Here is a 23,802-nt window from a genome sequence, read left to right as displayed (position 1 = left end):
TATAGTTGTAACGACATTTAAATGTATATATATCATATTAAGATATATTAATATATCATAATATCATGATAATATAATAATTTAACATCTCATTAGATATAATAAACAATGGGTTAACAACATTAATTGAGATCGTTAACTTAAAGGTTTCAAAACAACACTTACATGCAACGACTCAGTTAAAATGTATATACATGTAGTGTATTTAGATGTATTAAAATACTTTTGGAAGACTTCAATACATATATCAAAACACTCATACTTAACGAAAATGGTTACAGTTACTTTCCCATTCTTTTCTTTCATCAAGAATTCTAGTCGTATTCTTACCCGTATTATACACAGCTTCAAAACGTACTTACTATGGGTATATACCAATAGGAACTAGCATGGGATTCTACTCTTGATTATGTCATGTATAACTAATCAATTTTAACTTCTACCATGAGCTAGTCAACTAACTAGAACTCCTTTTAACCCCACTCACCACTCACCAATTACCACTCATCATTCACTCCATTTCACTTCCAATTCTCTTTCTAATTCTCTCTCAACACACACACACACTATTATGAACGTATTTTTCCAGTAGTTAATCATCATCTTCATCAAAAATCACTTCAAGAATCAAGCTATAATCATCATAGGAAGAACACTTCAAGAACACTTCAAAAATCCCTTCTAGTTTACTAATTTACTTCCAAGCTTTCTAATCCATTCCAAGTAATCATATAAGATCAAGAAACCTTTGTTATATACAGTAGGTTATCTTTCTTATTCAAAGTAATATTCATATTCAAACTTTGATTCAATTTCTATAACTATAAACTATCTTAATTCGAGTAAAAATCTTACTTGAACTTGTTTTTGTGTCATGATCCTACTTCAAGAACTTTCAAGCCATCCAAGATCCTTTGAAGCTAGATAATTTCTTGTCACTTCCAGTAGGTTTACATACTAAACTTGAGGTAGTAATGATGTTCGTAACATCATTCGATTCATATATATAAAACTATCTTATTCGAAGGTTTAAACTCGTAATCACTAGAACATAGTTTAGTTAATTCTAAACTTGTTCACAAATAAAATATAATCCTTCTAACTTGACTTTTAAAATCAACTAAACACATGTTCTATATCTATATGATATGCTAACTTAATGATTTAAAACCTGGAAACACGAAAAACACCGTAAAACCGGATTTACGCCGTCGTAGTAACACAGCGGGCTGTTTTGGGTTAGTTAATTAAAAACTATGATAAACTTTGATTTAAAATTTGTTATTCTGGGAAAATGATTTTTATTATGAACATGAAACTATATCCAAAAATTATGGTTAAACTCAAAGTGGAAGTATGTTTTCTAAAATGGTCATCTAGACGTCGTTCTTTCGACTGAAATGACTACCTTTACAAAAATGACTTGTAACTTATATTTCTGACTATAAACCTATACTTTTTCTATTTATATTCATAAAATAGAGTTCAATATGAAACCATAGCAATTTGATTCACTCAAAACGGATTTAAAATGAAGAAGTTATGGGTAAAACAAGATTGGATAATTTTTCTCATTTTAGCTACGTGAAAATTGGTACCAAATCTATTCCAACCATAACTTAATCAACTTGTATTGTATATTATGTAATCTTGAGATACCATAGACATGTATACAATGTTTCGACCTATCATGTCGACACATCTATATATATTTCAAAACAACCATAGACACTCTATATGTGAATGTTGGAGTTAGCTATACAGGGTTGAGGTTGATTCCAAAATATATATAGTTTGAGTTGTGATCAATACTGAGATATGTATACACTGAGTCATGGATTTATTCAAGATAATATATATATCGATTTATTTCTGTACATCTAACTGTGGACAACTAGTTGTAGGTTACTAACGAGGACAGCTGACTTAATAAACTTAAAACATCAAAATATATTAAAAGTGTTGTAAATATATTTTGAACATACTTTAATATATATGTATATATTGTTATAGGCTCGTGAATCAACAGTGGCCAAGTCATACTTCTCGACGAAGTAAAAATCTGTGAAAGTGAGTTATAGTCCCACTTTTAAAATCTAATATTTTTGGAATGAGAATACATGCAGGTTTTATAAATGATTTACAAAATAGACACAAGTACGTGAAACTACATTCTATGGTTGAATTATCAAAATCGAATATGCCCCTTTTTATTAAGTCTGGTAATCTAAGAATTAGGGAACAGACACCCTAATTGACGCGAATCCTAAAGATAGATCTATTGGGCCTAACAAACCCCATCCAAAGTACCGGATGCTTTAGTACTTCGAAATTTATATCATATCCGAAGGGTGTCCCGGAATGATGGGGATATTCTTATATATGCATCTTGTTAATGTCGGTTACCAGGTGTTCACCATATGAATGATTTTTATCTCTATGTATGGGATGTGTATTGAAATATGAAATCTTGTGGTCTATTGTTACGATTTGATATATATAGGTTAAACCTATAACTCACCAACATTTTTGTTGACGTTTAAAGCATGTTTATTCTCAGGTGAATATTAAGAGCTTCCGCTGTTGCATACTAAAATAAGGACAAGATTTGGAGTCCATGTTTGTATGATATTGTATAAAAACTGCATTCAAGAAACTGATTTCGATGTAACATATTTGTATTGTAAACCATTATGTAATGGTCGTGTGTAAACAGGATATTTTAGATTATCATTATTTGATAATCTACGTAAAGCTTTTTAAACCTTTATTTATGAAATAAAGGTTATGGTTTGTTTTAAAAATGAATGCAGTCTTTGAAAAACGTCTCATATAGAGGTCAAAACCTCGCAACGAAATCAATTAATATGGAACGTTTTTAATCAATAAGAACGGGACATTTCAGTTGGTATCCGAGCGTTGGTCTTAGAGAACCAGAATTTTGCATTAGTGTGTCTTATCTAGTTTGTTAGGATGCATTAGTGAGTCTGGACTTCGACCGTGTTTACTTGAAAAATGATTGCTTAACAAATTTTGTTGGAAACTATATATTTTTAACATGTGAATATTATGTGATATATTAATCTCTTAACGCGTTTGATATTATGTGATAGATGTCTACCTCTAGAACAAGTCCCATTGACTCACCTAATAATAATGAAGAGTCAAATGTAAATTGGAATGATTCGTGGACTGATTCACAAGTTCCCGAAGAGGAACCGGAAGAAGAGTCGGAACCGGAAGAAGAATCGGAACCGGATGAAGAAATAGAACCGGTGGGGGAAATAATAAAACGGTTAAGTAAAAGAAAATCCTCAACCAACCGACCAAGGTTAATTATGGTCAATGGTGTTTCCACTAAGGAAGCAAAATATTGGGAGGATTACCAATTCTCCGATGAATCGGATTCTGACGAGAATTCCGATGATGTTATAGAAATTACCCCAACTGAATTTAAAAAGGCAAAAGAAAATAATAAGGGAAAGGGCATAAAAATAGAGAAATCTAATTCCAACCCCGATGAACTTTATATGTATCGTCAACCCCCGAAGTCCTTAAGTTGTAACAATGACCCGGGAACCTCTAAACCACCAGGTTTTTCTAAACCAATGTGGAAAACGACGGCTCGTATTAGGGGAACATCATATATCCCTAGAAACTTGACAAAACGAACCAAAACTGAAGAAGAAGAAACAAGCGAGTCGGAATAAGATAGTTGTATTCGTGTGGTGTAATATATGTAATATAGTGTGCTTATGCTTTATGATATATGTAAAAATTGCTTGTATTAATAAGTATTTTTTTTATGAATCTAACTCTTGTCTATTTTACAGTATAAAAACACAAAATGGATAGACAACCCAATATTTTAAGAGACCTACCCGGAGACATGATTGATGAAATCTTGTCTAGAGTCGGTTAGAATTCTTCGGCACAACTATTTACGGCGAAATCAGTTTGTAAGACATTCAAAGAACGTTCCAAGAATGTCTTGGTTTATAAGAGACTTTCGTTTGAAAGATGGGGGATATCACATTGGGAAACCCATAAGTTACGATGTGTTTACTTTGATGCATATATTGCGGGGAACCCAAATGCTATTTTACACAACGGGTTAAGAAATTATTTTGACTCAATGTATCCGAATATAGGACTTCATGATTTAGAAAGAGCGGCTAACATGCAACATAAAGAAGCATGCTATGCTTACGGGTTAGTAATGGTCGCTTCTCACCAAAGTGAGAACAAGAACATCAGCCTACAACTATTAAACAAAACGTTCCCACAAGTGACGGAGTCGGTAATTGGGGTAAGAAATGAGGTTTTTAGGTTATTACAAGACTATTGGTCATTACGTAACCCTCGTCCCTTTGACGACGTTACAACACGCTATCTTATCAACGGCCATAACGGTTATGTTCCACAAGACCAAGGATGGGTAGTAGTCCTAGTAAAACCAGAATGCATGACTTGTTTCTGGACGTATGAATTACGTGTCTTTATTGCCTTTGCTGAACGACTTGTGTACTAGCTAGAATTATCTTCACAACTATCTTGTATCAAAGTTATTGTGTGCTATATTTCATGCTTTATGTAAAATAAGCGGTATTGTAAGTTTGTAAAATATTGTATAAAAGTTTGAAGAAGAAATATTATTATAATCAGTTTTTCATATAGAATTGTAGTAGTTGAATTGTATATTAGCTACTAAGTATGAACTTAACGGGTAGGTACTACCCGAATTTAAACTTATAAAACGCTAATATGAAGAAAAAGCTTTTATAAATGAGTTCATATTATGCTACGAAATACTATTAACTACTCTTAATATTCTGTATGATTTACTTGTTCCATTTGACTATTTTGAAGGAAATGGCACCGACTACTCGACACACCGTGAATATGAATGAAGAGGAATTCCGTAATTTTCTAGCTTCAAACATAGCCGCAGTACAGGCTGCGCTACATACCAACAATAACCTTGGATCTAGCAGTACAGGAAATCGTGTAGAATGCACCTACAAAGAATTCACTGCCTGCAAACCTTTGGAATTTGATGGAACCGAAGGACCGATCGGATTGAAACGGTGGACCGAGAAGGTCGAATCGGTGTTTGTCATAAGTAAGTGTACTGAAGAGGACAAAGTGAAGTACACTACGCATACCTTCACAGGTTCTGCGTTAACATGGTGGAATACCTATCTAGAGCAAGTGGGACAAGATGATGCGTACGCACTACCGTGGTCAGCATTCAAGCACTTGATGAACGAGAAGTACCGTCCCAGAACCGAGGTCAATAAGCTCAAGACAGAACTTAGAGGGTTACGAACCCAAGGATTTGATATTACCACGTACGAAAGACGATTCACAGAATTGTGCCTATTGTGTCCGGGAGCGTTTGAAGATGAGGAAGAGAAGATCGACGCATTTGTGAAAGGATTACCGGAAATAATCCAAGAAGATATAAGTTCACACGAGCCCGCCTCCATACAACAGGCATGTAGAATGGCTCACAAACTAGTGAACCAGATTGAGGAAAGAATTAAAAAACAGACGGCTGAAAAGGCCAATGTGAAGCAAGTCAAAAGAAAGTGGGAGGAAAATGGTGATAAGAATCACCAATACAACAACAACAGCAATTACAACAATAATCGCAACAATTATCCCAACAATCGCAACATCAATCGCAACTATAACAAAAGGCCCAACAACAACAACAACAACAACAACAACAGCAACTACAGCAATCATCCCAACAACAATAACAACCGCAACAACAACAACAACAATCAGAAGCAGCTATGCCAAAGGTGTGAAAAGTATCACTCGGGGTTCTGCACCAAATTTTGCAACAAGTGTAAAAGAAATGGTCATAGCGCGGCGAAGTGTGAGGTCTACGGACCAGGGGATAACAGAACGAAAGGAACAAATGGTGTCGGAACGAGTAATGGCGGAGCAAGTAGTGTCGGAGCAAGTTATGCCAATGTAGTGTGTTATAAATGTGGAAAATCGGGCCACATTATTAGAAATTGCCCGAACCAGGAGAACACGAATGGACAAGGCCGCGGAAGAGTTTTCAATATTAATGCAGCAGAGGCACAGGAAGACCCGGAGCTTGTTACGGGTACGTTTCTTATTGACAATAAATCTGCTTACGTTTTATTTGATTCGGGTGCGGATAGAAGCTATATGAGTAGATATTTTTGTGCTAAATTAAGTTGTCCATTGACGCCGTTGGATAGTAAATTTTTACTCGAATTAGCAAACGGTAAATTAATTTCAGCAGATAATATATGCCGGAATCGAGAAATTAAACTGGGTAGCTAAATATTTAAGATTAATTTGATACCAGTAGAGTTAAGGAGTTTTGATGTAATAGTTGGCATGGACTGGCTGAAGAAGGTGAAAGCAGAGATCGTATGTTATAAAAATGCAATTCGCATTATACGAGAAAAAGGAAAACCCTTAATGGTGTACGGAGAAAAGGGCAACACGAAGCTACATCTTATTAGTAATTTGAAGGCACAAAAACTAATAAGAAAAGGTTGCTATGCTGTTCTAGCACACGTCGAGAAAGTACAAACTGAAAAAAAGAGCATCAATGATGTTCCCATTGCAAAAGAATTTCCCGATGTATTTCCGAAAGAATTACCGGGATTACCCCCACATCGATCCGTTGAATTTCAAATAGATCTTGTACCAGGAGCTGCACCAATAGCTCGTGCTCCTTACAGACTCGCACCCAGCGAGATGAAAGAACTGCAAAGCCAATTACAAGAACTTTTAGAGCGTGGTTTCATTCGACCAAGCACATCACCGTGGGGAGCTCCTGTTTTGTTTGTCAAGAAGAAAGATGGTACATTCAGGTTGTGTATCGACTACCGAGAGTTGAACAAACTTACCATCAAGAACCGCTACCCACTACCGAGAATCGACGACTTATTTGATCAACTACAAGGCTCGTCTGTTTATTTAAAGATTGACTTACGTTCCGGGTATCATCAAATGCGGGTGAAAGAAGATGATATTCCAAATACTACTTTCAGAACACGTTACGGTCATTACGAGTTTATGGTCATGCCATTTGGTTTAACTAATACACCAGCTGTGTTCATGGACCTTATGAACCGAGTGTGTGGACCATACCTTGACAAGTTTGTCATTGTTTTCATTGATGACATACTTATTTACTCAAAGAATGACCAAGAACACGGTGAACATTTGAGAAAGGTGTTAGAAGTATTGAGGAAGGAAGAATTGTACGCTAAGTTTTCAAAGTGTGCATTTTGGTTGGAAGAAGTTCAATTCCTCGGTCACATAGTGAACAAAGAAGGTATTAAGGTGGATCCGGCAAAGATAGAAACTGTTGAAAAGTGGGAAACCCCGAAAACTCCGAAACACATACGCCAGTTTTTAGGACTAGCTGGTTACTACAGAAGGTTCATCCAAGACTTTTCCAGAATAGCAAAACCCTTGACTGCATTAACGCATAAAGGGAAGAAATTTGAATGGAAGGATGAACAAGAGAAAGCGTTTCAGTTATTGAAGAAAAAGCTAACTACGGCACCTATATTGTTATTGCCTGAAGGGAATGATGATTTTGTGATTTATTGTGACGCATCAAAGCAAGGTCTCGATTGTGTATTAATGCAACGAACGAAGGTGATTGCTTATGCGTCTAGACAATTGAAGATTCACGAGCAAAATTATACGACGCATGATTTGGAATTAGGCGCAGTTGTTTTTACATTAAAGACTTGGAGGCACTACTTATATGGGGTCAAAAGTATTATATATACCGACCACAAAAGTCTTCAACATATATTTAATCAGAAACAACTGAATATGAGGCAGCGTAGGTGGATTGAATTGTTGAATGATTACGACTTTAAAATTCGTTACCACCCGGGGAAGGCAAATGTGGTAGCCGACGCCTTGAGCAGAAAGGACAGAGAACTCATTCGAGTAAAATCTATGAATATAATGATTCACACTTACCTTACTACTCAAATAAAGGAGGCGCAACAAGGAGTTTTAAAAGAGGGAAATTTAAAGGATGAAATACCCAAAGGATCGGAGAAGCATCTTAATATTCGGGAAGACGGAACCCGGTATAGGGCTGAAAGAATTTGGGTACCAAAATTTGGAGATATGAGAGAAATGGTACTTAGAGAAGCTCATAAAACCAGATACTCAATACATCCTGGAACGGAGAAAATGTACAAGGATCTTAAGAAACATTTTTGGTGGCCAGGTATGAAAGTCGATATTGCTAAATATGTAGGAGAATGTTTGACGTGTTCTAAGGTCAAAGCGGAGCATCAGAAACCATCAGGTCTACTTCAACAACCCGAAATCCCGGAATGGAAATGGGAAAACATTACCATGGATTTCATCACTAACCAAGGACTGCAAGTGGTTTTGATACTATTTGGGTAATAGTTGATCGTCTCACCAAATCAGCATACTTCCTGCCAATAAGAGAAGATGACAAGATGGAGAAGTTAGCACGACTGTATTTGAAGGAAGTCATCTCCAGACATGGAATACCAATCTCTATTATCTCTGATAGGGATGGCAGATTTATTTCAAGATTCTGGCAGACATTACAGCAAGCATTAGGAACTCGTCTAGACATGAGTACTGCCTATCATCCACAAACTGATGGGCAGAACAAAAGGACGATACAAACGCTTGAGGACATGCTACGAGCATGTGTTATTGATTTCGGAAACAGTTGGGATCGACATCTACCGTTAGCAGAATTTTCCTACAACAACAGCTACCATTCAAGCATTGAGATGGCGTCGTTTGAAGCACTTTATGGTAGAAAGTGCAGGTCTCCGATTTGTTGGAGTGAAGTGGGGGATAGACAGATTACGGGTCCGGAGATTATACAAGAAACTACCGAGAAGATCATCCAAATTCAACAACGGTTGAAAACCGCCCAAAGTCGACAAAAGAGCTACGCTGACATTAAAAGAAAAGATATAGAATTTGAAATTGGAGAGATGGTCATGCTTAAAGTTGCACCTTGGAAAGGCGTTGTTCGATTTGGTAAACGAGGGAAATTAAATCCAAGGTATATTGGACCATTCAAGATTATTGATCGTGTCGGACCAGTAGCTTACCGACTTGAGTTACCTCAACAACTCGCGGCTGTACATAACACTTTCCACGTCTCAAATTTGAAGAAATGTTTTGCTAAAGAAGATCTCACTATTCCGTTGGACGAAATCCAAATCAATGAAAAACTTCAATTCATTGAAGAACCCGTCGAAATAATGGATCGTGAGGTTAAGAGACTTAAACAAAACAAGATACCGATTATTAAGGTTTGATGGAATGCTCGTAGAGGACCCGAGTTCACCTGGGAGAGTGAAGATCAGATGAAGAAGAAATACCCGCATTTATTTCCAGAAGATACGTCAACACCTCCAACTGCTTAAAATTTCGGGACGAAATTTATTTAACGGGTAGGTACTGTAGTGACCCGAACTTTTCCATGTTTATATATATATTAAATGAAATTGTTATTTACATGATTAAGTGTTTCCAACATGTTAAGCAATCAAACTTGTTAAGACTTGATTAATTGAAATATGTTTCATATAGACAATTGACCACCCAAGTTGACCGGCGATTCACGAACGTTAAAACTTGTAAAAACGACATGACGATATATATATATGGATATACATATGGTTAACATGAGATTATGATAAGTAAGTATCTCCATAAGTATATTAACAATGAGTTATATACATATAAACAAGACTACTAACTTAAGGATTTCGAAACGAGACATATATGTAACGATTATAGTTGTAACGAAATTTAAATGTATATATATCATATTAAGATATATTAATATATCATAATATCATGATAATATAATAATTTAACATCTCATTAGATATAATAAACAATGGGTTAAAAACATTAATTGAGATCGTTAACTTAAAGGTTTCAAAACAACACTTACATGCAACGACTCAGTTAAAATGTATATACATGTAGTGTATTTAGATGTATTAAAATACTTTTGGAAGACTTCAATACATATATCAAAACACTCATACTTAACGAAAATGGTTACAGTTACTTTCCCATTCTTTTCTTTCATCAAGAATTCTAGTCGTATTCTTACCCGTATTATACACAGCTTCAAAACGTACTTACTATGGGTATATACCAATAGGAACTAGCATGGGATTCTACTCTTGATTATGTCATGTATAACTAATCAATTTTAACTTCTACCATGAGCTAGTCAACTAACTAGAACTCCTTTTAACCCCACTCACCACTCACCAATTACCACTCATCATTCACTCCATTTCACTTCCAATTCTCTTTCTAATTCTCTCTCAACACACACACACACTATTATGAACGTATTTTTCCAGTAGTTAATCATCATCTTCATCAAAAATCACTTCAAGAATCAAGCTATAATCATCATAGGAAGAACACTTCAAGAACACTTCAAAAATCCCTTCAAGTTTACTAATTTACTTCCAAGCTTTCTAATCCATTCCAAGTAATCATATAAGATCAAGAAACCTTTGTTATATACAGTAGGTTATCTTTCTTATTCAAAGTAATATTCATATTCAAACTTTGATTCAATTTCTATAACTATAAACTATCTTAATTCGAGTAAAAATCTTACTTGAACTTATTTTTGTGTCATGATCCTACTTCAAGAACTTTCAAGCCATCCAAGATCCTTTGAAGCTAGATCATTTCTTGTCACTTCCAGTAGGTTTACCTACTAAACTTGAGGTAGTAATGATGTTTGTAACATCATTCGATTCATATATATAAAACTATCTTATTCGAAGGTTTAAACTCGTAATCACTAGAACATAGTTTAGTTAATTCTAAACTTGTTCACAAATAAAAGATAATCCTTCTAACTTGACTTTTAAAATCAACTAAACACATGTTCTATATCTATATGATATGCTAACTTAATGATTTAAAACCTGGAAACACGAAAAACACCGTAAAACCGGATTTACGCCGTCGTAGTAACACAGCGGGCTGTTTTGGGTTAGTTAATTAAAAACTATGATAAACTTTGATTTAAAAGTTGTTATTCTGGGAAAATGATTTTTATTATGAACATGAAACTATATCCAAAAATTATGGTTAAACTCAAAGTGGAAGTATGTTTTCTAAAATGGTCATCTAGACGTCGTTCTTTCGACTGAAATGACTACCTTTACAAAAACGACTTGTAACTTATATTTCTGACTATAAACCTATACTTTTTCTGTTTAGATTCATAAAATAGAGTTCAATATGAAACCATAGCAATTTGATTCACTCAAAACGGATTTAAAATGAAGAAGTTATGGGTAAAACAAGATTGGATAATTTTTCTCATTTTAGCTACGTGAAAATTGGTAACAAATCTATTCCAACCATAACTTAATCAACTTGTATTGTATATTATGTAATCTTGAGATACCATAGACATGTATACAATGTTTCGACCTATCATGTCGACACATCTATATATATTTCGGAACAACCATAGACACTCTATATGTGAATGTTGGAGTTAGCTATACAGGGTTGAGGTTGATTCCAAAATATATATAGTTTGAGTTGTGATAAATACTGAGATATGTATACACTGGGTCGTGGATTGATTCAAGATAATATATATATCGATTTATTTCTGTACATCTAACTGTGGACAACTAGTTGTAGGTTACTAACGAGGACAGCTGACTTAATAAACTTAAAACATCAAAATATATTAAAAGTGTTGTAAATATATTTTGAACATACTTTAATATATATGTATATATTGTTATAGGTTCGTGAATCAACAGTGGCCAAGTCTCACTTCTCGACGAAGTAAAAATCTGTGAAAGTGAGTTATAGTCCCACTTTTAAAATCTAATATTTTTGGGATGAGAATACATGCAGGTTTTATAAATAATTTACAAAATAGACACAAGTACGTGAAACTACATTCTATGGTTGAATTATCGAAATCGAATATGCCCCTTTTTATTAAGTCTGGTAATCTAAGAATTAGGGAACAGACACCCTAATTGACGCGAATCCTAAAGATAGATCTATTGGGCCTAACAAACCCCATCCAAAGTACCGGATGCTTTAGTACTTCGAAATTTATATCATATCCGAAGGGTGTCCCGGAATGATGGGGATATTCTTATATATGCATCTTGTTAATGTCGGTTACCAGGTGTTCACCATATGAATGATTTTTATCTCTATGTATGGGATGTGTATTGAAATATGAAATCTTGTGGTCTATTGTTACGATTTGATATATATAGGTTAAACCTATAACTCACCAATATTTTTGTTGACGTTTAAAGCATGTTTATTCTCAGGTGAATATTAAGAGCTTCCGCTGTTGCATACTAAAATAAGGACAAGATTTGGAGTCCATGTTTGTATGATATTGTGTAAAAACTGCATTCAAGAAACTGATTTCGATGTAACATATTTGTATTGTAAACCATTATGTAATGGTCATGTGTAAACAGGATATTTTAGATTATCATTATTTGATAATCTACGTAAAGCTTTTTAAACCTTTATTTATGAAATAAAGGTTATGGTTTGTTTTAAAAATGAATGCAGTCTTTGAAAAACGTCTCATATAGAGGTCAAAACCTCGCAACGAAATCAATTAATATGGAACGTTTTTAATCAATAAGAACAGGACATTTCAATAACGACTTACAACTCCCACTGCGTGAGCAATATCGGGTCTTGTACAAACCATGGCATACATAACACTACCCACGGCCGATGCATATGGAACCTTTTCCATCTCCATTTTGTCTTCTTCCGTTTTAGGTGATTGAATTTTCGATAGCTTTATCGTGCTACCCAAAGGCATAGAACGAGCCTTTGAATTTTCCATGTTAAACCTCTCTACAACTTTCTCAATATATTTGGATTGAGACAAGTATAGAGTACCCTTCACACGATCACGTACAATACTCATGCCAAGTATTTGCCTAGCACCACCAAGATCTTTCATCTCGAACTCATGGGAAAGTAATACTTTCAACTTGTTGATTTCGGACATTGCAAGTAACATGTCATCAACATACAACAATAAGATTATGTAAGAAGACTTGAATTTTTTCAAGTAGCAACAGTGATCCGCTTCACATCTTAAGAAACCAATCTTCTTCATAAACTCGTCAAACTTCAAGTACCATTGCCGAGGTGCTTGCTTCAATCCATACAAACTTTTCTTTAGCTTACAAACCCACTTCTCTTTACCCTTTACCTCAAAGCCCTCGGGTTGCCTCATATAGATCTCTTCATCAAGGTTACCATGTAAGAATGTGGTCTTCACATCTAGTTGCTCTAGATGTAAGTCCTCAGATGAAACCATAGAAAGTACCAAGCGAATAGTAGTCATCTTCACCACCGGTGAAAATATCTCTTGGTAGTCAACTCCTTTCTTTTGTTGAAAGCCTTTAACCACCAAACGAGCCTTGTACCTTTTCTTGCCATCCAACTCATTCTTGATTCGATACACCCATTTACTTTGCAACACCCTTTTATCATGAGGTAACTTCACTAGTGACCAAGTTTTATTCTTCTCAAGTGACCCCATCTCTTCTTTCATGGCAAGCTCCCATTGTATGGATTCTTTTGTCTTCCTTGCCTCAAAGTAACTTTCGGGTTCACCATTCTCGGTATAGAGCAAGTAGTTTGCTGATGGAGAATACCTAGGATTAGGTTTGGGCACTCTAGTCGAGCGTCTTAGTGTAGGAGCAACCGAAATGGTTGGACCGGTTTCATTTGAGTCCTCCTCATCACTAGAACTCGCACTATGTTCGGAATCATCACCGCTTTCCGAATCATTTCCATCATTAGCATTTTCTGACGCCTCACCGTTAATTGGCAATTCATTGTTACCCGTACTCCCACTAGAACCTGCAAGATCATCAATAGAAACATCGTCAAAAGTAACATGACCCGGTTTAGGACTCCCCGTTTCTGGTTTGCCATAAACCGAATCTTCATCAAAGGTAACATCATGAGAACGAATCACTTTTCTAGCCTCGTTATCCCAACAACGATAACCCATTTCATCCGACCCGTAACCTATGAAAGTACACTTCTTTGACTTAGCTTCAAGCGTGTCTCTATCCGCATCTTTGGTCTTCACATAAGCATTACACCCAAAGATCCTAAGGTGATTATAACTCACCTTCTTACCTTGCCATTCTTCCTCGGGAATTCGGAAACCCAACGGTGTTGAGGGTCCCCTGTTAATCAAATAAGCCGCCGTATTAACCGCATCTGCCCAAAACATCTTAGGCAAACTGGCATGTAGTCTCATACTCTTAGCCCTTTCATTTAACGTACGATTCATACGTTCGGCGACCCCATTGTGTTGCGGTGTCTCCGGTACCGTTTTCAACATTCTAATACCGAGCTTTGCACAAATGTCTTTAAACTCAAGACTACCATATTCCCCTCCATTATCCGACTTCAAGCACTTGACTTTCAAATTAGTCTCATTTTCTACCATTGCTTTCCACTTCACAAATGTATTAAATACATCAGATTTAGCTTTAAGAAAATAAACCCATACCTTTCGAGTGGAGTCGTCAATGAAGGTGACATAATAGCAAGAACCGCCATGTGATTCTACATTGGTTGGACCAAACACATCCGTATGAACAAGCTCCAATTTCTCCAACTTAGGAGCATTTCCCGATTTCCCAAAAGTCACCTTCTTTTGCTTTCCATATACACATGGTTCGCAAAATCCAAGTTCTACCTTTTTCAAATCTGGAATTCTCCCACTCGAAACAAGCATCTTCATACCCTTCTCACTCATATGCCCGAGTCTTCGGTGCCATAGAGTTGATTCGGACTCAACATTAACCGTAGCAACCACAGTGTCTTCATCAAACACTTCAACCATATAAAGAGTTCTCCTTTTATGTCCACGAGCCACGACACAACTACCCTTAACCACCTTCCATTGGCAGTTTTCAAAAGTAACCGCGTTACCTTCATCATCTAATTGACCAACCGAAATAAGTTTCCTTTTTAATTTAGGAATGTACCTTACGTTTTTCAAGGTCCAATTAGAGCCAAGAGTAGTCTTCAATACAACATCTCCAATGCCCTCTATATTGAGTTGTTTGTCGTCCGCCAATCTCACCTTGCCTTGATATGGACGAAAATTCTCCATCATGCTTTTGATATGAGTAGCATGAAACGAAGCTCCCGAATCAAAAATCCAAGACTCCATAGAATTTTCAACACTACATAAAAGTGCATCATCACTTTCTTCCTCGGTCAAGTTCACACATTTCGCCGGACCATTTTTACAATTCCTTTGAAAGTGTCCTTTTTTATTGCAACCCCAACAAACAGCTTCACTTCTATCTTTCGATGGATACCTCTTCTTAGACTTCTTTCTACCCTTCTTCTCACCGCGATCAAATTTCCTACAACGGTTGTCGATACTTAACAAAGAACCGGATGTCGATTCCCCCGAGTTTCTCCTACGAGTATCTTCACCAAGAATCTAATCCCTTATTCCTTCAAACGCTAGCTTAGTAGTTCCCGTAGAGCTACTAACTGCGGTAACCGTACCCGACCAACTTTCCGGTAATGATGAAAGCAAGATTAGTGCCTTTAACTCATCATCAAACACAATATCTACCGATGCTAACCTCGATATGATGTTGTTTAACTCGTTGATATGATCCGTTGCACTTGTATCTTCCTTCATCTTCGTATTGAACAATTGTCTCATGAGAAAAACCTTATTAGAAGCGGTAGGTTTCTCATACATGTTAGAGAGTGCTTTCAAGCAAGCAAACGTCGTCTTCTCATTCACAACGTTGTATGCAACGTTCTTAGCAAGTGAAAGACGAATCGCACCCAAAGCTTGACGATCCAAAAGCGTCCAATCGGCATCGCTCATGCTTTCGGGCTTGGTCTCTAACAGAGGTTGATGTAGCTTCTTTTGATACAAGTAATCTTCAATTTGCATCTTCCAAAAGCCAAATTCTCTCCCATCGAATCGGTCAATTCTAAATTTTTCGTCTTCCGCCATCGTACCCAAAGTCGAAACCTTGAGCTCTGATACCAGTTGTAAGGATATTAGGACCCAAAACAACGCAAGTGATTCAACAAGATCACTCACCGATAGTAATTCTACAAGATTACTAACCCACTTAATGAACGAAAGATTATAAATGCAAGAAATGTAAATTGCCACAAGAGATAACGTGGTTATATGCAATCGTTGTGATTGCTTTAGTTCACGGACCAACTAGAGAATGTATTTACTGAATATTTGTGGTGTGTTTACAATGAGTTACAAGAGGGTCTATTTATAGAATGATTTAAGGAGTAAGTTAAAAACAATTCCTTGAAGCTTCATGTGAGTTTCCTGACAGCTTCATGGAGGCTACATGTGAGTTTCCTGACAGCTTCGTGGAAGCTACATGTGAATTTCCTCACAACTTCGTGGAAGCTACATGTGAGTTTCCTAACAACTTCGTGGAAGCTTCGTGTGAGTTTTCTGAAATCTTCCCTCTAATTGTTTAAAGTTCTCCATATCTCCAACAGCTGATAGTGCACATATATTTCATTCGTCGTTAAAACCTCAAGAATATCTGCACTGTTAAATATATGTTGTATGATTCTAAATTTAAGTCCACATGTATTAGTCTATATCTGTCATCTCTTAATTTAACTTAATGATCATGTAATGACTCAGTTTTCTTTCTATGAGCAAACTGCAGGCCTATTGAACTTGATTAAGTGCTAACAACCTTTAACTAACTAATCGTAATCAGTTACACTTCGAACCTTCCAACTTTAGATAATGATATTTCTAACCCTGCACTTTGAATACTTTCTAACAGTGGTAAATTGTCATGCCTACACGACTACACTTGCGATCACTTTCATGGTCCCGTTTTGTAACTTAAAAAAAGTCAAAGTTACAGCGAAACCACAGTAAAGAAAGGGCAATTTGAAAAAAATTGTCAAAATGTTGAAATGACAAAGAACAAAGAATCATGCTTTGTTTGGGCATTTTTCCAAAAGATAGATAAACAGAAAACTATGGTGCAGATCCTACAATACTTTTTGTCATTGCAAATAGCTAAAACTAAAGGATTTTCTTTTATTTGGGTCGCAGCTGACTGTTTGGTTTTACCATTTAAATTGGCCATAACTGCAACTATACATGCACAAACGACTACGAAGGGAATATGAAAGAAATTGTGATGATTCGTACACCATCAAGTCTTCTTTAAAACATTGCATTGTACAACATTTTAAAGCAGGTTTAATAGTGTAACTTTCCATCACATTTAGTAGTGTACCGCTAAATTATAAGTGTACAAATCGTCTCTCAAAAATATGCACGGCTCGATCAATGATGGTTAATTTAATGATGAAGTATACAGCTGTTCAATTAACGATTAACTTAATGAGAAAAAGTTGTAAGGTTTTCCCTTTTTGAGTTACTCGAGAAGGGCAAGTAATCCGACCTCATACTCTAGTGTACGTAGTCCATCAAGAATACTCTCTAACTGTTTCCAACCCTATCCTGGTCATAACTCTATCTGGGCTGCCATAACTCTATCTGGGCTTGGGCCATAAAATTAGAGGTACACTCATCATCGTTCATCTAAATAAAGAGCTGAAACATGATAAGGACCCAACCAGTCTTTATTGTTTGTTTGTTACTTGGACTTTTGTTTCCAGCTCCAAACATTCGTTAATGGAAAGTATACTTCACCCTAAAAAATCTTATTTCATTCAGCTGTAACTTGCTTAATATTACTTGCAGACAGATTGCCATGTAAGCACGAATTAACTGAAGAAGACGATTCACACAATAAAAGACAATTGACATTTTGCTACATAGATTATTCAACCAGAGAATATATTTTACATTCATAAACTTGCGCATACATTAACTACAATTAGACAATGAAAAAAAAAGGTTATAAAATATCACTTAAAGATTTTTTTTTTCAAATGCAACCCTCATATTTTTGAGTTAACTTGCAATGAGAGCATAACTGAATTAATCAAGAACATAATGATACATAATAATGCACACAAGCACACATAACTACTACACCTATTTCTTTCAATAACTTAACCCTTTGTTCTTCCCCTGTGAACCATTTTATTTCATAATAGCTTCCTGTCTGTTGACAAATCAAGAATATGTCAGTGAGAAACCAGCAACAATTTTGTACTACTTCTTTGTTATGCTTTAAATTTTTATTATAATTATAATATTGGCATGCAGGTGTTACTAGTACATTCTATACTTAAAAGCTCATATTACCATTATAATAAGTTGTTATTTAATTAAATATATACGAAATATGTAAGAATTTTCCATCAAATCTGTAAAGTTGTCCTTTTAAATTCTTGTTCATTGATAGTTAAGTTACATGCTTCAACATAAGCACATACTTTATGTGATGAGTTGATCATTACCCTTTTTGGCAGTTGACTTGATACCAACATGGCGACCGACCTCGATCTTAAAGTAGATAATCATTGTTTATTAGAAAACACTTGGGTCGAAACTGCCACTTAGATTTAATTTAATTAAATACTCACTCATACATATGTTTAATTTAAATACCAACTTGGGTCGAAATTGCCACCCTAAGTCCAAGGAGAAATGTCATGAATTTAAACTTGTGATAGTATTGAGAAATGTAATAAAATAATAAAAATAATTTGTCCACTAGCTTAATTATATTTTAAGGCATGCATTTAAAGTATAGTTTTGGAGCATGTGCATGTGACCAAAACAAGTAAGATAGATTGGACTTCATGTGACCAATTAGTAAAACTCATATGCAATATAAAAACATGCATAGAGATGCAGATAAGTGTAAACATTTGGCATTTGTCATTTGCTTCATCATCACATTGTATATAATCATACATACAACTAACTAATACAACTTTTCAACATGAAATTCATTATGTATATAGCAATTGTGACATAATTAGAAGTACCTCTGTTCGTTACCAAACCCGCGACCATTGCTCCCGATATCATTATAGTTAGGTAACGGCACTTGGTCTGATTCAATTTGCATGATGTCACTAACAAGTATATCGTAATATCTCTTCACCTCCTCGATCGATTTTCCACCTACAGCCCTTGCGATGTTATGCCATCTGTCAGGGGTGTCCTTGTTATAGTAAGCTAACGCCTCTTCAAATTGTTTATTTTGTCTCGGTGACCACGGGGACCCAGAGCTACGTGATGATGTCATCATCGAGCTTGATGCCATTATAAATTTATATTAAATGTTTAAGCTCGCAGTCAAAGGAGAAGACTGAAGTCAAGGGGATGGTATGCTCTAGATTGACGTGTTACCTTCCTTTATATAACAAGAGAAGTGCAAGTTGGAGGATATTTTTTTATATTTTTTATTTTTATGAAAACGTACGAAATTATGTTATTCGGTACATTGGCGCGAGTCAGACTAGTTATGCTCTCATAAGTGGTGATTTATATCAAACACTATCTGTTATTGAAAGTTATATTCTTTTCTGTTATACTATTAATCATCAATCAATTCATCAGCAAGTGGCTTTATGATGGAATTTTACGTATCTTAGCTTATGGAATTAGATCCTAAATGCGCTGCGAACAGCATGAATATCGACACCATAATATATTATACCATCTTTGGTTGGATATTGTTTGCATATGTAATCATTCTGTATTTTTTATTTTTTTTTATTAAAACGCCTGTACGATTTCTTTTGAATTGTTTATGTCATCGTTATAACAATCTGAATGGTTCAACCCAAAAACAATTTTTGGCATTGAAGCAGTTAATCCCTGGTTTCATAAATACACATAAAGGATGAAAACCATTCTCTAGTCTATTTTTGACTCAGAAGCTAAAAATTACGCATAAAGGAAACAATGCAGCTGGTTTGAGCCCTTGGTTTTAGAAAGATAAGGAACCTGCACCCAGTGGCTAGTCATACGGTGTGATGGATTCCTCCACTAGCCTATATGATCCCACTTAAAAATCTAATAGCCAAAATAAAGTTTCAGAACCACACATTGAAGGAATTTGAATGAAAAAGGTTGAACTGACATCAGGAAAAAAAAAAAAGAAGCTTTTCCCAAAGAAAAAGGATATAGACGCGCATACGCCATAGCCACCAACGAATTAGAATTCCATTGATTTGATCATCGGTGAATCGGCATATATATCATTTTTATGAAAAAGTGTTACGTTGAGCTCGCTCGTTCTGCAATAAAGACCAATTTGTGGTTGTTTATTCTATATGATCAGATCAGATCAGATATGTTTCTTCTTTTTGTGCCACCAAAGGTCATGATGCATTTTATGCTTTCCTTCTTATCATATTTCATTAATAAATAGTAACTATTTTTGGTCATTTTTCTAAATAAATATACTAGCGAGAAACTAGGGAGGGGAGCAACCAAAACAATTACAATGGCTTAATTAGACCATCGTTCCAACTAATGTTTACATGTCCTCTATCCGATAACCAATTATACGAATACATTCTAATCAAATTGAAAAGTTCTTGTTTCGTCAATTTAGAAGGGTCGAATATAAAAGCATTACGATACTTCCACAAAATCCATACCAAGGCCGCAACTATGTTGTAAATCCGAAGCTTGAGACCCGAAGATAACTGCACCGATTGGTACCAAGAAAACCATGAGTCCCAATCATCAAACGTAGGCAACTGAATAGCGGTCCATAGTCTTACTTTCCTCCACACGTCCAAAGCAATATCGCAAGAGAACAATAAATGTGATAACGATTCCACCCGATGAGAACACAACGGACACCTGATATCATTTATCTCCAAACCTCGAGAAGAAATATTCAAACGAGAGGGCAATCTATCCAATACGATTCTCCAAAGAAAAACATTCACCTTGCGTGGAACTGTGACGATCGCTCCAAATCCATATGGACGAACACGTCATTCATCGATTTCATTGCGAGTTATTTGACCTCTATATGATACGTTTTGTAAACATTGCATTCTTTTGAAAAGGCACACCATAAATGAATATTTAAATCAAAGGTTTTCGACAGCTGATGATTTCTACATATAGACAATCACCTTAGATAATAGTTTACAATAGTACTTCCGTTGACAATGCAGTCAAAATAAGATACATGGTAATGATTTGGTGAATGCAACGTTTCCTTGAAAAATATGCCATGTAAGACTCCATGCACATAGCTTGTCTAACATATAAGCAAACAGCGGAAGACTTCTAGGAACCTGAGAATAAACATGCTAACAAGTGTCAACACAAAGGTTGTGAGTTCATAGTTTTAATGTTTTGCATAATCTGTACGTAAAGGTGGATCACAAGATTTCAGTTGTTTCATCCAGAAACGTTTATCAAAATATTCTACAAGATTGAGCACCATGGTAACTAAACTTAACGTATATATAATTTATACCCTTTGTATAATCATCTTAATAATACACGCAAACCAACGTGTACGCTTCTCAAATAGCATACGTCCGTTAAAAGGCTAGTGCTCTAGCTCGGACGGGGATATCAAGCCCTATGGATCCATATACAACTACTCGCGCCCACCAGTTCTTATAACCGGCAGTTACTAGTTACCAAAGCTAAGGGATTTTCGGTTCAAACTCAGTGTAGAATTAAGTATGTACTTGTGTCTTTTGTTTTTAAAATAAAGTGCATGTATTCTCAGCCCAAAAATATAGATTGCAAAAGCAATTAAAAATGGAGCATATGAAACTCACCTTAGCAGCATATAAAGTCGTTCACCAAAATGTGACCGAAACTCGGATTACCAAATTATCGTAGATCTCAACCTAGAGAACATATGTTGGTCAATAAATGTCTATCAATCTAGGTCAGGTCATAGTGTATCACAATCCTAATGCTCGAGATTGACATACAAAAGTTATCCAAAGTCGTTTCAAAAAGTCAATTTTGACAATAGTTCAACAAAACGAGACGTGCCTTACATAAGGATTCATTTACTCGGCTGGTAATATTCAAAAATTCAATTTATAAATCTTACAAACAAGTTGTTTAAATATTAATTGCAGATTCAAAAGCAATTCCAATTATCTTTAATCATAATTCAGTTGTCCATATCTTTTAATTCATTCATCGAAATTACGCGATTTCTAAATGAAAAGTTATTGATTTTTCGCCAGCTTTCCAAAAACATGTATATCATATACCTTTTATCAGTAATATATGTATTTAATTTGTGATTCATCATAAACTGTTTAACGACAAAATTTAGCATACAAGCATGCATAAACATATATACTCGAGCACTAGACATGGATACACAATTAATATATAAAAGATAAGATATGAATGCTCACGTATCAATATTGTGATTCAATATTGCAGGAAAGTACGTAGACGCAACAGAGATGATAAACACTAGGTTTGACTCACGAGCAAAACCCACGAACCATACCCATAACCTTCATAGCTATAACCCATAAATTCCTTAGCTCTATCCCACTCAAAAAGCTTGTTTTAAAATCGTTCGAGCATACTCCCGTCGTAATATTTTATGTATGATACTACTAATAATAATACCCCTAACTATAAGATTAATAATAATATTAATCTTAATAATAATAATAATAATAATAATAATAATAATAATAATAATAATAATAATAATAATAATAATAATAATAATAATAATAATAATAATAATAATAATAATAATAATAATAATAATAATAAATAATATTACAGAGAGTATAGGTGTGTGTAACGAGCAGAAATGATCGAGCTTTTATAGTGTGGCCTGAATTCAGACCCCATGCGATCGCATGGTTTCTGTGTGTAATGGCCATGCGATCGCATGGCCTAGGATACCAGCTCACATTTGTTTAACGTTTTGCTTGTCGACATAATTTTATATAATATATATAATATATTTAATTTATATAATTATTTATATATTATATTATATTTACGTGTATAGTTAACTTGTAACTTTTGTTCCGATGACTCGTACGTTATCACTTGACTTATGTCCTGGTTCCGGTTTCTCGAACGCATTTTTGTACGCTTAGAAAACTAGTACTTTTCGTTACGCGACGTGTACCTTTATCAAAAATTAAACTTAATCATTGATAAACTATGTCACTCGAAGTGTAGCTTTAATCAATTAAGTGTTTTGGTTATTTGCTTCTATAAATCATCGTCTCGTAGTATATACATATACATATATACATTTTCATTTTAAAATAGTGTTTTACTTTAGCAAAGTTACTGTAGCAAAGTTTTTTTTACTGTAGCAAATAGTGATTTTCGAAAACACTGTAGCTTTTCGGGTACTGTAGAAATTTGAAAATACTGTAGCAAATTAGTGTTTTACTGGTTCATCTTAAACGTTTTAGTTAACTTATCTAAATATCAATCGAATCAATAATCGAATGTTACTATCGTTTACTAAATAACTTGAAATCATATATATATATATATATATATATATATATATATATATATATATATATATATATATATATATATGCCATTAAGTTATATATATATATTATTCGTGAATCTTCGAGAACAGTCAAAGAATAATTGATTACATGAATATAGTTCCAAAACATTGAGACTCAACATTACAGACTTTGCTTATCGTGTCGAAAACATTAAATCATTTAAAGATAAAGTTTAAATTTGGTCAGAAATTTCCGGGTCGTCACAGGAAGCGATTTCACCCAATAAGT

At 35.0% G+C, this 23,802-nt stretch overlaps 1 protein-coding gene across 1 annotated transcript in view; it reads right to left on the bottom strand.

Annotated features, from left to right (window-relative positions):
• LOC139867175 (protein RADIALIS-like 6) overlaps positions 1–19,455 on the bottom strand; it is a 51,655-nt gene extending 32,200 nt beyond the window's left edge. Inside the window, exon 1 of the mRNA XM_071855505.1 lies at positions 19,048–19,455. Within this exon, the coding sequence (XP_071711606.1) occupies positions 19,048–19,328 (281 nt within the window). The 5' untranslated portion in view covers positions 19,329–19,455. The remainder of the gene's footprint in view (positions 1–19,047) is intronic.
• Positions 19,456–23,802: the final 4,347 nt, after the last annotated feature.

Source organism: Rutidosis leptorrhynchoides, chromosome 9, assembly GCF_046630445.1.
Source record: "Rutidosis leptorrhynchoides isolate AG116_Rl617_1_P2 chromosome 9, CSIRO_AGI_Rlap_v1, whole genome shotgun sequence".
In the NCBI taxonomy this organism is placed as follows: domain Eukaryota; kingdom Viridiplantae; phylum Streptophyta; class Magnoliopsida; order Asterales; family Asteraceae; genus Rutidosis; species Rutidosis leptorrhynchoides.
This window is presented reverse-complemented; position numbering and strand designations above follow the sequence as displayed.